The sequence below is a fragment of the Elephas maximus genome, chromosome 7, assembly GCF_024166365.1.
Source record: "Elephas maximus indicus isolate mEleMax1 chromosome 7, mEleMax1 primary haplotype, whole genome shotgun sequence".
In the NCBI taxonomy this organism is placed as follows: Eukaryota; Metazoa; Chordata; class Mammalia; order Proboscidea; family Elephantidae; genus Elephas; species Elephas maximus.
Genome location: NC_064825.1, coordinates 116,283,394 through 116,297,367, shown reverse-complemented (window position 1 = coordinate 116,297,367; position 13,974 = coordinate 116,283,394). Strand labels below are relative to the sequence as shown.

General features: G+C 36.4%; 1 protein-coding gene across 1 annotated transcript; it reads right to left on the bottom strand.

The window, feature by feature from the left end:
* Positions 1-10,114: 10,114 nt before the first annotated feature.
* Positions 10,115-11,056, bottom strand: LOC126079430 (olfactory receptor 8K3-like). The gene has a single exon (XM_049890421.1). It carries the CDS (start codon positions 11,054-11,056, stop codon positions 10,115-10,117), a length of 942 nt encoding a protein of 313 aa, XP_049746378.1.
* Positions 11,057-13,974: the final 2,918 nt, after the last annotated feature.

Sequence of the window (13,974 nt, the reverse complement as noted above, 5' to 3'; positions counted from 1 at the left end):
CTCCTGTATAGATTTACAGCCTGGGAAACCTTATGGGGCAGTCTGACTCTGTCCTATAGGGTCACTATGAGTTTGAATTGACTCAATGGCAAGGATTCTGGGTTTTGGCATATGACCAAACTGAATGATCCCAGGTTGATCTGGATGGTTTAACTCTGGAAATTTCATAAATATAATTGACTGTATTAACTAATTAAAATTAAAAACAAAATATGAACATTTGAATAGACAAATAACACTGCACAATAACCAACACTCATTTAGAATGGACAAAAACTTCACAAATTTGGAATAGAAGGAAAATTCTACAACTTGGTAGAATGATTTTGAAAAATGCCCAAATAATCCAACTCTGAAAATGAGAGAAATTAAAACTTTACCAAGAGAAATTATAGAAATCTTAAATAAACAGATGGAAATTCTCTTTCCTAAATTACACAACTCAATGTAATAATCATGTCAATTCTGCCCCAATTCATCTATTTTTCCAATGTCAATACAATCAAAGTCTTACCAGAGGATTTTGTGGAATTTGACACTACCTCTGGAATGTGTGGAAATCCTGGTGGCATAGTGGTTAAATGCTCCCGCTCCTAACCAAAAGGGTTGTCAGGTTGTATTTGCCAGGTGCTCCTTGGGAACTATGGGGTAGTTCTATTGTGTCCTATAAGTCGCTATGAGTTGAAATAGACTTGACCGCAATAGGCCTGGGCTTGGGCTCTAAAATGTGTATAGAAAGTGCAAATGGTAAAGGAAAAGCAAGACACTCTTGAGGATGACCTGTGTTATCAGATATCAAGACTTACAAAGCTACAGTAATGGATACAATGTGGCAATGGCATAAGACAAAGCAATTGTATCAATGTAACAGAATAAAGAACCCAGAAAGAAACCAATACACTTATGGAGTTGTGCTGCATACCAGAAGTAGTGTGTTAAGGCAGTGAGGTGAAACAATTCTATTCAATAAATGGAGCTAGATAATATAATTATTTCTAAAGAAAGGTTAAAATAGATTTTTTCCACAGATAAATTTTAGTTTTTCAAAGCACTTATTGTCAAAACAAAATATTCAAACTCTAAAGAGCATAGATGTCAATATCTTTTAGATCTTGAGATAAACATTTTTAAAACAGATCCCCAAAAATTAAAAATAAAAAATTAATAGAGCTAACCACATTTAACTCAAGTACTCTCGTTTGTTAAAAAAAAAAAAAAAAAAACTTCTTTAGTAACTAAAAACTAGACCTCTGGATTTCCCTAAACAAAAAATTCCAGAAACTCAGAATAAAAATTCTAGGTTAATTGGCAGAATAACCCTACCTTATAAAATCCACTCTGTTTAAAGATCTACATAAAAGTAACAAAACATGTAGAAAAAGTAAAAAAAAAAAAAAATTACCTAGCAGCAACCCAGCAAGGAAAATGGCAAAGCCTAATGCTTTAAGCTATAAAAAGTTATAGCTAAAAACAGAAATAATCCACAAAATTTGTACAGTTAGGCAAGCCTCTTCACCTCAAGATCCATTCTATTGAAATTTTACAAACTTCTGGAGTTCTGAAACCTTCCATGTGGTAAAAGAAACAATCTAGGATTGATTTTATATGGTATGAATTAACTATCTCTTTTCATCCTCTTTTATAGGGATAATCATATTTCCAGCTCCCTTCACTTCCCTGTTGTAACATGGAGCTCTGTCATATACACCGGTCTATGGCTCTCTGAGTTGATGTCCTTATTTTTCCTCCCTGGTTATGATTGGAAGAAATGGAGAAACTGAGCAGCAGGCCTGACCCTGATCTCATGGCAGCACAAATTCCAGGGCAGTACTGGGAATTGGGGAATGGACCTGAAGCCCAAGGAAATCATCTTAAGCAAACGGAACCTCCAATTTCAACTAAGTTTTCTATAAAATGTAGAAAATAGTCTCAACTAAGGTAAATGTGTCTGTCTATGAAATTGAGAGCATTCTGTTCTCATCCAAAGGAAGGAGGGAAGGAAGAATTTTGAATGGCCCTAAAAATACATCAGGTCTTGCTGTCTTTGGGTGAGTTAATATGACAGAGACATGTACACATACTAATTATTTAAAACAATAAAGCAAAAGAGACAAATACGCATATTCCTCTCATCCAACACAGTTAGCAGGGACTTGAGCCCTTGTTTATCTTCCCACACTTTACTGAGTAAAATATACTGCACCATCTCGATAGGGAAATACTAACTCTGAAATAGAGGGATACCAATGAATGAAATAAAATCAACGTAAACCTTTTCTCATTAAAACTTTGAAATCAGACAGAAGGAGCCCTTGAAGAGTCCTACTTAGCAAATATCAATTTTTTGTAACTTAAGAAAAGATACTCACCAATTTGATGTTCAATGTTAATCCCCAAACCTCTATTATGTGGCTTGTTATGATCTTTGATTTTTTTTTTTTTTTGAACTGTACTTCTTGACTATAATTTTATCCCATTGCGTCAGAGAATCAAATACATGCAAAAAACCTTATGGACTGAGTAGATTCATGCTTTGCATTACACCTGTGCATTATAACTGGCACTAATGTGAGGCATGAGAAGGTCTCTTACCCTCCTGTTTCCATCCTTTGGAAATAGTTTTCCCAATTCACCTTTGAGTTGAGAACAGATCAGGATGAAAGCTTCCCTCAGTGAATGAGAGGAGAAAAGAAATCCCCAAGCCTGGAGTTACGGAGTGTTGGAAGTTCAACAGCACTGAAAGTAGAACCCATATACTTGATTTAAAGGTTCCAAGGATTGACACCCCCTGAACTTTGAATTGTGCTGATTTTAAACTCAGTCTTGCCTTTACTAAAAATATACTTGGAGATGCTTCTAAGCCTTGAGGCTCACTTCTCTATGGAAACACGTCATACAAAGATTGTAGGGGCCAGGCATGCTATTATTGCAGTAAGATGGGTATATTATCTTAAGTCAAGATGCCTAATATTTTATTTTGGCTCTGTCATCAACTATCTACTTCAAAAATCACTGCAGAGAACATCTGTTTCCCTACTGTGAATCACCTTGGACTACCTCTGATGGTAGTCCTGGTAGACTTTTTCTGGCATGTTAGCAGCTTCCTGTCTCAAGTGTTTCTTCTTCTTTGCATTTCAAAACATACAGTTCTGTAACAAATTTATTGAGCTAATAGGTGGCAACCAAATATCTCACATCGAGAATGGTTACAAGACCATGACCTTCTGATACAGTTTCCTGACCTTTATGGGATTCCTGGGTGGTGCAAGTAGTTTGAGATGGACTACTCACCTAAAGTTTGCCTCTTTGAACCACCCAGTGGCACCAGATGACAAGGTCAAGCCATCTGCTTCTGTAAAGATTACAGGCAAGAAAACCCTGTGAAGCAATTCTATTCTGTAATACATGAGGGTGCCATGAGTCAGAATCGACTCAATGGTAACAGGTTTGGGTTTTATATATAGTAAATATATATACTTCTATTTATATATAAATATATATCTTTCTATTTATATATATAATGCTTCATGGCATATATCCAAAAATCAAAACAAATGAACAAACAAAAAAAACAGAGGCTGCCAATTCTGACTCACAGGAACCCTACAGGATAGAGTAGAACCGCCCCACAGGGTTTCCGAGGCGCGACTAGTGGATGTGAACTGCCAACCTTTTAGTTAGCAGCTGACTTCTTAACCACTGAACCACCAAGACTCCTGGCTTGTTTCAGTAAAACTAAAATAATTCTCAAGGGCCAATGCATTTAGGACATTATCCTAATGAGTACAATAAAAAAGCAGTATAACTTTTATCTGGAACAATCAATGACATACGGAAAAAGTGATTTTTTCCCCCAAACCATGCTAGTGTACACATTTTCCTATAAGTGAGAAAAGACACATGACATTTCTGTCACATCTCTCGAGTTCTATGTAAAGCACTGAAATCTTTTTTACATGATTTTATATGACTATTTACATTATTTTATATGATTATTGAGGATAACATGGTTCTGACATTTTAAGCTGTATTATTATTATTACTATCATTATTTAATATATCTGCATTTTGCCAGACTCTCAAAACATGGAAGAACCTCTCACGGACGGTGCGTAGACTTGTACTGTTATTAGAAAACCAGGCCGTGTGGAGACTTTGCTGCTGTTGTTTGCTGCTATGGAGTCAGCCTCAACTCCAAGCACAAATGAAGGAAACGCTGCCTTCCCTGCGCCATTGTGGATCAGACCGTTGTGATCTACAGGGTTTCTACAGGCTGATTTTCAGAAGTAAACTGCTAGGCCTCTCTTCCTAGTCATTCTTAGTCTGGAAGCTCTGCTGAAAAATGTTCGGTATCATGACAACCTGCAAGCCTCCACCGAGGGACAGTTGGTGGCTGTGCGCGAGGTATGTTGGCCAGGAATTGAACCCAGGTCACTTGCAAGGAGGTTAAGAATTCTACCACTAAACCACCACTTCTCCATTTACAGGGTGTTTTGATGACCAGCCATTTGCTGTGGAGTAGACCGTCACTCATGGAGACCCCATGGGTGTCACGATAGAGCTGTACCACATAGGGTTTTCAATGACTAATTCCTTTGCACCATCTGAGGGCTCCCAACACTAAGTTAGGTGAAAATGAATGTTTTTCCACAATGCGAGTATCAAGGAAAATATGCATTGAAATATATTTACTTAAATATGCAAGTAATTTTTGAGGGAGAAAAAAGACCCAGAGCTACTAACAAATGAGAGAAAAAGACGCCTCGATTTAAAGCATAATACATTTTGCTGATTTTAACTTTGCAAGGTCTCTTATTTTCTTAAACCTAGAGTTGTGCAGAGTTTAATCTTATTTCTCATCTGCATTAGATGTGTATTTACTTACTCATTCACGGAATAATTTGATGACATTTCAAAGACTCCATCCAGCCTTTGAAGGATGGGGGAGGGGCAGTCCTCTCACTGATCAGACATGGCCTGAAAGGCGCAAGATGTAGTAAAATGGATACTTTAATATTTTGCTTTGGCCATGCCTCCAACTGAAATGGTGTCTTTGATCCCTTGGTGATATTGGTAAATTCAGGAAATACATGAAATATTCATGATATATTTGAAAAACGGCAAATGCTAGGATCATCAAAATATTAGTAGTTTTTTTAAATTTAAATGAAACCAGAAAACAATATGCGAATCTGTTATTAATTGAGGTTAACAATTGTAAAACAAATCCGATTACCTACAAATGGCAATACCACATCTGACATCTTAATTGAGGGCCTGAAAAAGCAAAATCCACTGCCGCTCAGTTGATTCTGACTTGAAGTGACTCCATAGCATTTCCAAGGCTGTAAATCTCTACAGAAGCAGACTGCCACGTCTTTCTACCTCGGAGCCACTGGTGGGGTGGAACTGCCATCCTTTCCGTTAGCAGTGGACCCCTTTAACCACTACACCAAAAGGATCATGAAAATCTTATGGATTTGGAAGGGGAGTTAACAATATTAACTGCACCTTCTGAGCTGGCATTTTTTACGATCTGAAGAATATCAACTAATCGTGGAAGAAATGGAATTATATGTCTAATTTTCCTCAAGGACTATGAAGGTGGTTGCAACATCATGCTACCTCAGAAATTATGGTTATCAAAGAGAATTGTTACCTCCTGTGACTAAGTCCTCTAGTGTGGGTTTGAGGTTAAATGGCAGTTGGGGTCATGAAAAAACACTGGAACACTGAGGGGTAGTCACAGGAATATGTGCCGCCTACCCTACTCACCACTAATGAAGAATCCCTGTCTGCTTCCCTTGCATAGCTAACATAGCCCACTAAGGAGAATTTATGGGCTTCTTTCTTCCTTTGAGGCTCTCCCTGAGGGGAAGGAATACAGTTTGTTAATTACTCCTAAAGCATTTGAAAGGTTCAAAGAAAGCTGATGAGATATCTGCTAATTATACAAAATACCTTTATATTCCCATAGGAGGAGGATTATTATAGGTAACTTTTCACAACTTCTCTGTGATAAGCCTACTCTGCTGCCATCTAGGAATCTAAAATCAAAATATTCTACCTATAAGAACAGAATAGAGACATGTATAAATTCTACCTAGTACATAATTTTTTAAAAATTCACAAGGGAAAATTATAGATCTATACGTGTAGCTGTTTTCTCCATTTTCATGGTGTTTTGAGGGAGTCCCTGGGTGGGGCAAAGCATTAAGCACTGGGCTATTAACTGATACGCTGGTGGTTCAAACCTATCTAGAGACACTTCAGAAGTAAGGCCTGGTGATCTGCTCCTGAAAGGCGACAGCACTGAAAAACCTGTGAAATGGATGTCTACTTGGAAACGCATGGATCTCCCATATTTGGAATTGACTTGATGAGAAGTGGTTTGGTTTTGTTTTTGGTATGGTGCTATCCATTTATTATTGAAGTGTGTGTGCAGCATAAATACATTTTTAAATACTTAATACATCTTTTTAACTAGAATCTGTATTTAATAACAGCAACAAATATCATTAGCAGCAACCCAAAAATATAACCACTATGCTGACTTCTAATAGAATAGGTGGTTGTTGTCATCGGGTGCCATCAAGCCAGTTCCGATTCATAGTGACCCCATGTACAACAGGAGGTAAATTTGAATAATAGTGGTCTTAACTGATTGTCCTTGTAGGTGCACGGATATTATCCTATCACTGACAGCATTGTGCTTCAGGATTCATCTTGAAATGTCCTTTTTGACAATGAGTGGGACAATATGCCTCTTCAATGTTTCCTTCCTGATATAACAGACCTTATTATTTTCTGATTCAAAATGGCCAGTACCGGTCCATTTCAGCTCACTAATGCCTCAGAAATCAATGTTCGTGCATTCCATTTCATTTTTGATGACTTCTAATTTGTCTAGATTCATACTTTGTACATTCCACACTCTGATTATTAGTGAATATTTGTAGTTATTTCTACTCATTTTGAATCATACCACATCAGCAAATGAAGGGCCCCCAAAACCTGACTCCATCCACATCATTAAGGTTGACTCTGCTTCGAGGAGGAAGCTCTTCCCCAGTCATCTTTACTGTGTCTTCCAAGCTGAGGGGCTTATCTTCTAGTACGATATCAATGTTCCACTGCTATTCATAAGATAAAACCCTATGTGGCTAATTTTCTCAGAAGTACACTGCAACGTCCTTCTTTCTAGTCTGTCTTAGTCTGAAAGCTCCACTGAAACTAGTTTGCCATGGATGACATTGCTGATGTTTGATATACCAGTGGCAAACCTTCCGATATCACAGCAACATGCAAGCCACCACAGTACAACAAACTGACAGACATGTGGGAGAACAGCATTGATAAGTTTTGCCAATTTTTATTGTTGTTGTGGTTATGTACCATCAAGTCAGTTCTGACTCATAGTGACCTTATGTACAACAGAAGGAAACACTGCCTGGTTCTGCTTCTCCTCACAATCGTTATGCGTGAGCTCATTGTTGCAGCCACTGTGTCATTCCATCTCCTTGAGGGTATTCCTCTTTTTTCCTGACCCTCTACCCCATCTTTGCTTCTAAGGAACATTCTGATTGTACTTCTTCCAAACCAGATATATTCATTCTCTTGGCAGTCCATGGTATATCCAATATTCTTTACCAACACCACAATTCAAAGGTGTCAGTCTTCTGTATTCCTTATTAATCATCCAACTTTCACATGCATATGAGGCCATTGAAATTTCATGGCTTGAGTAAGGTTCACCTCAGTCTTCAAGGTGACATCTTTGCTTTTCAACACTTTAAAGATATCTTTTTCAACAGATTTCCCCAATTCAATGCATCTTTTGATTTCTTGACTGCTATTTCCATGGGGATTGGTTGTGCATCCAAATAAAATGAAATTCTTGAAAACTTCAATCTTTCTCTGCTTATCATGATATTGCTTATAGGTCTAGCTGTGAAGATTTTTCTTTTCTTTATATTGACATGTAATCCATCCTGAAAGCTATAGTCTTTTATCCTCATCAGTAAGTACTTCAAGTCCTCTTCACTTACAACAAGAAAGGCTGTGTCATCTGTGTAGCCTATGTTGTTAATGAGTCTTCCTCTAAACTTGATGCCCCATTCTTCTTCATATAGCCCAGCTTCTAAGATTATTTCTTCAACATATAGGCTAAATAGGTATGGTGAAAAGATACAACCCTGCCACACACCTTTCCTGACTTTAAACCATGCAATATCATCCCCTTGTTCTGTTCAAATGGCTGCCTCTTGGTGTATGCACAGATTCCTCATGAGAACAATTAAGAGTTCTGGAATTCCCATCGTTCACAATGTTATCCACAATTTCTTATGATCCACAGAGTTGAATGCTTTCTCAGAGTCAGTGAAACACAGGTAAACACTTTTTGGTGTTCTCTGATTTCAGCCAGGATATATCTCACATCAGCAATGATATACCTGGTTCCACACCCTCTTTTGAATCCAGATTCAATTTCAGGCAGTTCCCTGTTGATAACTGCTGTGGTCATTTTTGAAAGATCTTTGAAAAATTTTACTTGTGTGTGATACTAATGATATTGCTTGATAATTTCTCTATTTTGTTGGATTAAATTGCCTGGGAATAGGCATAAATACTGATATCTTCCAGTCAGTTGGCCAGGTTGTTGTCTTCCAAATTTCCTGGCATGGATAAGTAAGCAATTCTAGCTCTGCATCTGTTTGTTGAGACATCTCAATTGGTGTCTTATCAATTCTGGAGCTTTGTTTTTCACCAATGCCTTAGTGCAGCTTGGACTTCTTCCTTCAGTACCATCAGTTCCTGATCAAATGCTACCTCCTAAAATGGTTGAACACCCACCAATTATTTTTGACATAGTGACTCTGTGTATTCCTTCCATCTTCTTTGGATGTTTTCTGTTGTTTAATATTTTCCCCACAAAATTCTTCAATATTGCAAGTAGAGCCTTGAACTTTTTCTTCATTTCTTTCAGCTTGAGAAAGGCCAAGTATATTCTTCCTTTATGGTTTTCTAACTCCAGGTCTTTGCACGTCATTATAATATTTTGCTCTAACTTCTTGCGTCTTTAATTCATTATGGGTTGGAACTGACTTGACAACACCTAACAATGACATACATAAATATATATATATATATATATACATATTTATATATATATGTAAATGTATATACTCACACACTCAAACATACACATATATTGGAATTTGTATTGAAATTGCATTAAATTTATGGGGTAAGTTAAGAAGACTTGACATCTTCATAATATTTATTTCTTTCAACCCATGGACATGGTATGTCTCTGCCTTTATATCTTCTTTAATAACCCAGTAACATTTTGCAGTTTCTAGCCTTGATGTCTTCAAATCTTACATTAGATAATTTCTTATTTTTTTTTATTTTTGTGCTATTGCAAATCGTACTTTTAAATTTTTTTTCCACATGTTACTAGTACATAGCAAAACAATCTATTTTTTGTAATATATTAATCTCATATCTGTCAACCTTGAAAAGTTATTTCTTTCTCTTTGGCTGATACATTATTCTGGGTTTTTTATGTACACAGTCATGTCACTTGAAAACAGTTACACTTCTGTTCCTGCTTAGTCACATATTTAACTTTTATTTCAACAGAAATCTGAGGTATCATCTATTATAAGGGAGACAGAGGTGAAGTGTTGTGAAGAAAGATGTTTTTAAAATATTTGCTATATATAAGCAAGGTACAAACACTGTGGTTTAAATGATATGCAAGACACAAAGAAAATATATATTTTTAAAAATTTATGATTTAATTTTTTAGAAAAGATTGTTACTGAGAGATCGATACAAAAGGCTTCACTTAAAGGTAACATACATATTTGGAAATGTGACAACAGTGATGTCAAATTCAGGCACATGTGCTGAACTTGAGCCCAAACCAACATTGATACCAGAAGGAAAATCAGTACTTCAACATCTATAAGGTATATATTTTAATTGAAATCAAAGGAAAATTTCTAGTATCCCATGCCTTTTACACATTTTATTTCTAAAAACCTAGAAGCTATAATAAACTACTGTCTATAACTTTATTTGTTGAATATGCACTCTACATTCAACATTAAACGGGAATTTTGCATAAATTTTTCAATACCTTATGCAAGGCACCTTTTACCTCTTTGTTTCTCAAACTATATATTAAGGGATTTAGCATAGGTATTATCACAGTGTAAAATACAGAGGCCATCTTATCAGTGTCAAAGGAATGGCTGGATTTGGGTTGCACATACATAAAGAATAGAGTCCCATATAACACAAATACTACTATCAGGTGAGATCCACATGTGGAGAAGGCCTTGTACCTCCCCTCTGCAGAGTTCATCCTAAGGATAGCTGCAAGGATCAACATGTAGGACACAAGAACTATCAGAAGGGATGAAACCAAATTTAATGCTGAACCGATGAGTACTATCAGTTCAACATCAAGTGTGCTTGAGCACAGCAATGTTAATAATGGAAGACTGTCACAGTAGAAATGACTAATGACATTATAACCACAGAAGGAAGAAATAAAAATCTTTATTGTGGTCAGGAGAGAGAGAAAGGCACTGTAGAGATAGGGAACTATCACCAGACCCCAGCATACTCTTTGAGACATGATGACTTTGTAGAGCAGAGGGTTACAGATGGCCACATAGCGGTCATAGGCCATTGCAGACAGAATGAAAAGTTCACTAATGACAAACATTATGAAGAAGGCTAGCTGTATAGCACACCAATTATAGGGGATTGTATTTTGATTCACTACAAAATTTACCAACATTTTGGGTCCCACAGAAGTTGAATGTCCAAGATCAATAAAAGCCAGATGTCTGAGAAAAAAGTACATGGGTGTTTTTAGCCTGGAGTCCATCTTGGTGAGAATGATCATGCCCAAGTTGCCTACCACTGAGATCATGTAGATGATGAGGAACAACCCGAAGAATGGAGCCTGGAGCTCAGGGCGGTCTGTGATCCCCATTAGTATGAATTCCTTTATCACTGTTAGGTTTTGCTTATCCATCCATGCCATTAAGGAAACATACTGTGGGAAGAACCATCAGAATAGTTATTAAGTTTCCGAAGTTATCACCAGGTAAAACTTTAGTATACAAAGCCATTATGTGTGAGATAAATTGATCTTTTCAGATGAAGTAATTCAAACAAAACCCGTCTTTGTCATTGAACCTAGAACCAAATTTAGAAATTGTTATAGCATAAAGAAAACTGTTGCTCTCAAGTCGATTCCAACTCATAGTGACCCCACCATATAAAATAGAACTATCCCATAAGGTTTGCAAGGAGTGGCTGATATATTACAATAATTCTATTTTTGTGTTATATACTGGTTATCATTGCAAGGTATACAATTCTTTCAGCAATAGAACATAAAATATATTTGAACTAGATTGGAAAAGCTAACATTCTATTATTTTTTTTAATTTTAAAATACATATAATTAGTAAAAACATCAAAGTTTAAGAGAAATTATAATAAAAAGGTATAGACTTCTGCTCCTTGCTCCTGCGTCTTCAGCCCCAATACCCAGAGAAAACCATTAGTAACGCATTTAACACACTTTGATTTTTTTTTCCCTGTTATCAACAGTATTTCTAAATGATATTCTTCTCCAGTAAGCATTTGATTTTTAAAAAGTGTATTCTTGGAGGCAGAGCCAACATGGTGCTATAGACAGAAACCCCATCAACATCCCTCAACAGCAACAATCCCAAAAACGAAGTAAAACAGAGACAAACATCAATCCCGAAACCCTAAAGTTTAAATGAAGAGACAGAGAACTTAACGAGGCACCAAATGGAATAAGAGAAAAGAGAGGAAGGAGAGATATGGGGTGGAGGGCCCCTATCAGCTAATGCAGCACAGTTTCACCAACTTGGACAACAGTTTGAGAATGGCAGACAGGGAGTACAGGAAAGCAGCTCACAGAGCTCCCAGTAGGAGACAGGGAACCCACTGGAGTTGCCCTGCTGCACCATGGAAGAGTGACTGGCCCTGTCCATTGGACAAGGTGATGAGAAGTACTGTGCCCACAGACTAGCAAACAACAAAGAATGACATTCAGCCTGCTCAGACTTAACCAAATAAAACAAAAAGCAGGATGCAACAAACAGATCTATGATCAATAAAGAAAATAAAATAACTACTGAAAGTCCCAAAGACAGCAGACACTGTCAAAACATAAAAAAAAAAAAAAAAATAGGACAGAATGGTTCTAGTTGCTGTCCAAAATAATACACCAGATGACCTTCCAGCAGAAGAAAAGGCATTGGAACTACCTGATTGGGAATTCAAATCTCTAATATTTAGGACTATTCAAGAGTTGAAAGGAAAAGCAGAGAAAAATGAGGAAAAAAATATACAAAATCATGGAAAAAACAGACAAAACAATGAAAGAAGTCAGAAAAATAATACAGGAACAAAAATGCCAAAATAAATTCACAACTGGAAATCATACAAAAACAGCCATCAGCAATCCAAAAGATAAACAACAATATTTCAGAAATGGACAGTGTCATACAGGGTCTGAGGAGCAGGTTTGAAACAATTGAAGATATGATCAGCAAAATTGAAGACAAATACTTGGATACCACCATGTTTGATAAAAAATTAGAAAAAAAAAAAGAAGAAACCATGAAAATGATATGGGATACAATCAAAAGCCAAAATTTGCAAGTGATCAGGATTCCAGAACAGGGGGAGAAAACGGAAAACACAGAGAAGAGCATTGAATAATTTCTGACAGAAACTTCCCTAATATCATGGAAGTTAAAAAGTTGACCATTCAAGAAGCTCAACAAACCCCATATATGATACTACCGGAAAGAAAATCACCAAGGCATATCATAATCACACTCGCTAAAACCAAAGACAAAGAAAGTATCATAAGAGCACCTCAAGGAAACCCAAAAGTCACACACAGAATGGAAACAATAAGACTAAGCAGGCAAGAAGGCAATTGGATGATATACATAAAACCGTGAGAGGAAAAAAAAAAAAAAGGCGAACCAAGAAAAATATGTTCTGCGAAAGTCTCATTCAGATATGATGGTGAAATTAGGACATTTCCAGACAAACAGAAATTAAGGGAATATATAAAAACCAAACTAAATTACAAGAATTATTAAAGGGAGTCCTTTGTTTTGAGACCCAACAACCTCAGAAGGCAGAATGAATCTGGGACTCAAGGCCACGCCAGCCAGATACCAACCTAGAAAATGAACACTTGAGGATTAATCCAACTTAAAAGATTTACAACAGGGAAAAGAGATGTCAATCTGTAAATGACAACAACTTCAGAACGATGAAACAGGGAGTAAATGGTTTAGGTATAGAACTTTCTAATGGAGAAGAAAGCAAGAAAATGCCAAGTAATAAAAGACTGGTTTAAACTTAGGAAGATAAGTATAAATTTCAAGGTAACCATAAAGAAAGTTGACAATCCTCGTCAACAAAATAGAGAGACATAAAGTATAAGCAAACACATAATCTACAAAAACAAGAGAAAAACAAATACAAAAAAAAAAAAAAAACCCACAAACAAAAGGAATTCAGCATGGGAGAGCAAGAAGAAAAAAGAAAACATCAGCACCACAAATTCATAGATGAGTGAATAAATAAATACATAAACTACAAAATGACAGCAATAAACTCACATTTATCAATACTTGCACTGAACATAAATGGCCTAAATGCACCCATAAAGAAAGAGAGTGAAAGAATGGATTTTAAAATCAGTCAATCAATCAATCAAATAAATAAAAACAGGATTCATCAATATGCTGTCTACATCAGACACACCTTAGAAACAAAGACATTAATGTATTAAAACTCAAAGGATGGAAAAAATATATATATATTAAGCAAATACCCCCCCCCCCAAAAAAAAGCAGAAGTGGCAATACTAATCTCAGATAAAGTAGA

Excerpts from the sequence above, each read along its gene's own strand:
- LOC126079430 (XM_049890421.1), bottom strand. The coding sequence starts at position 11,056 with ATGGATAAGCAAAACCTAACAGTGATAAAGGAATTCATACTAATGGGG.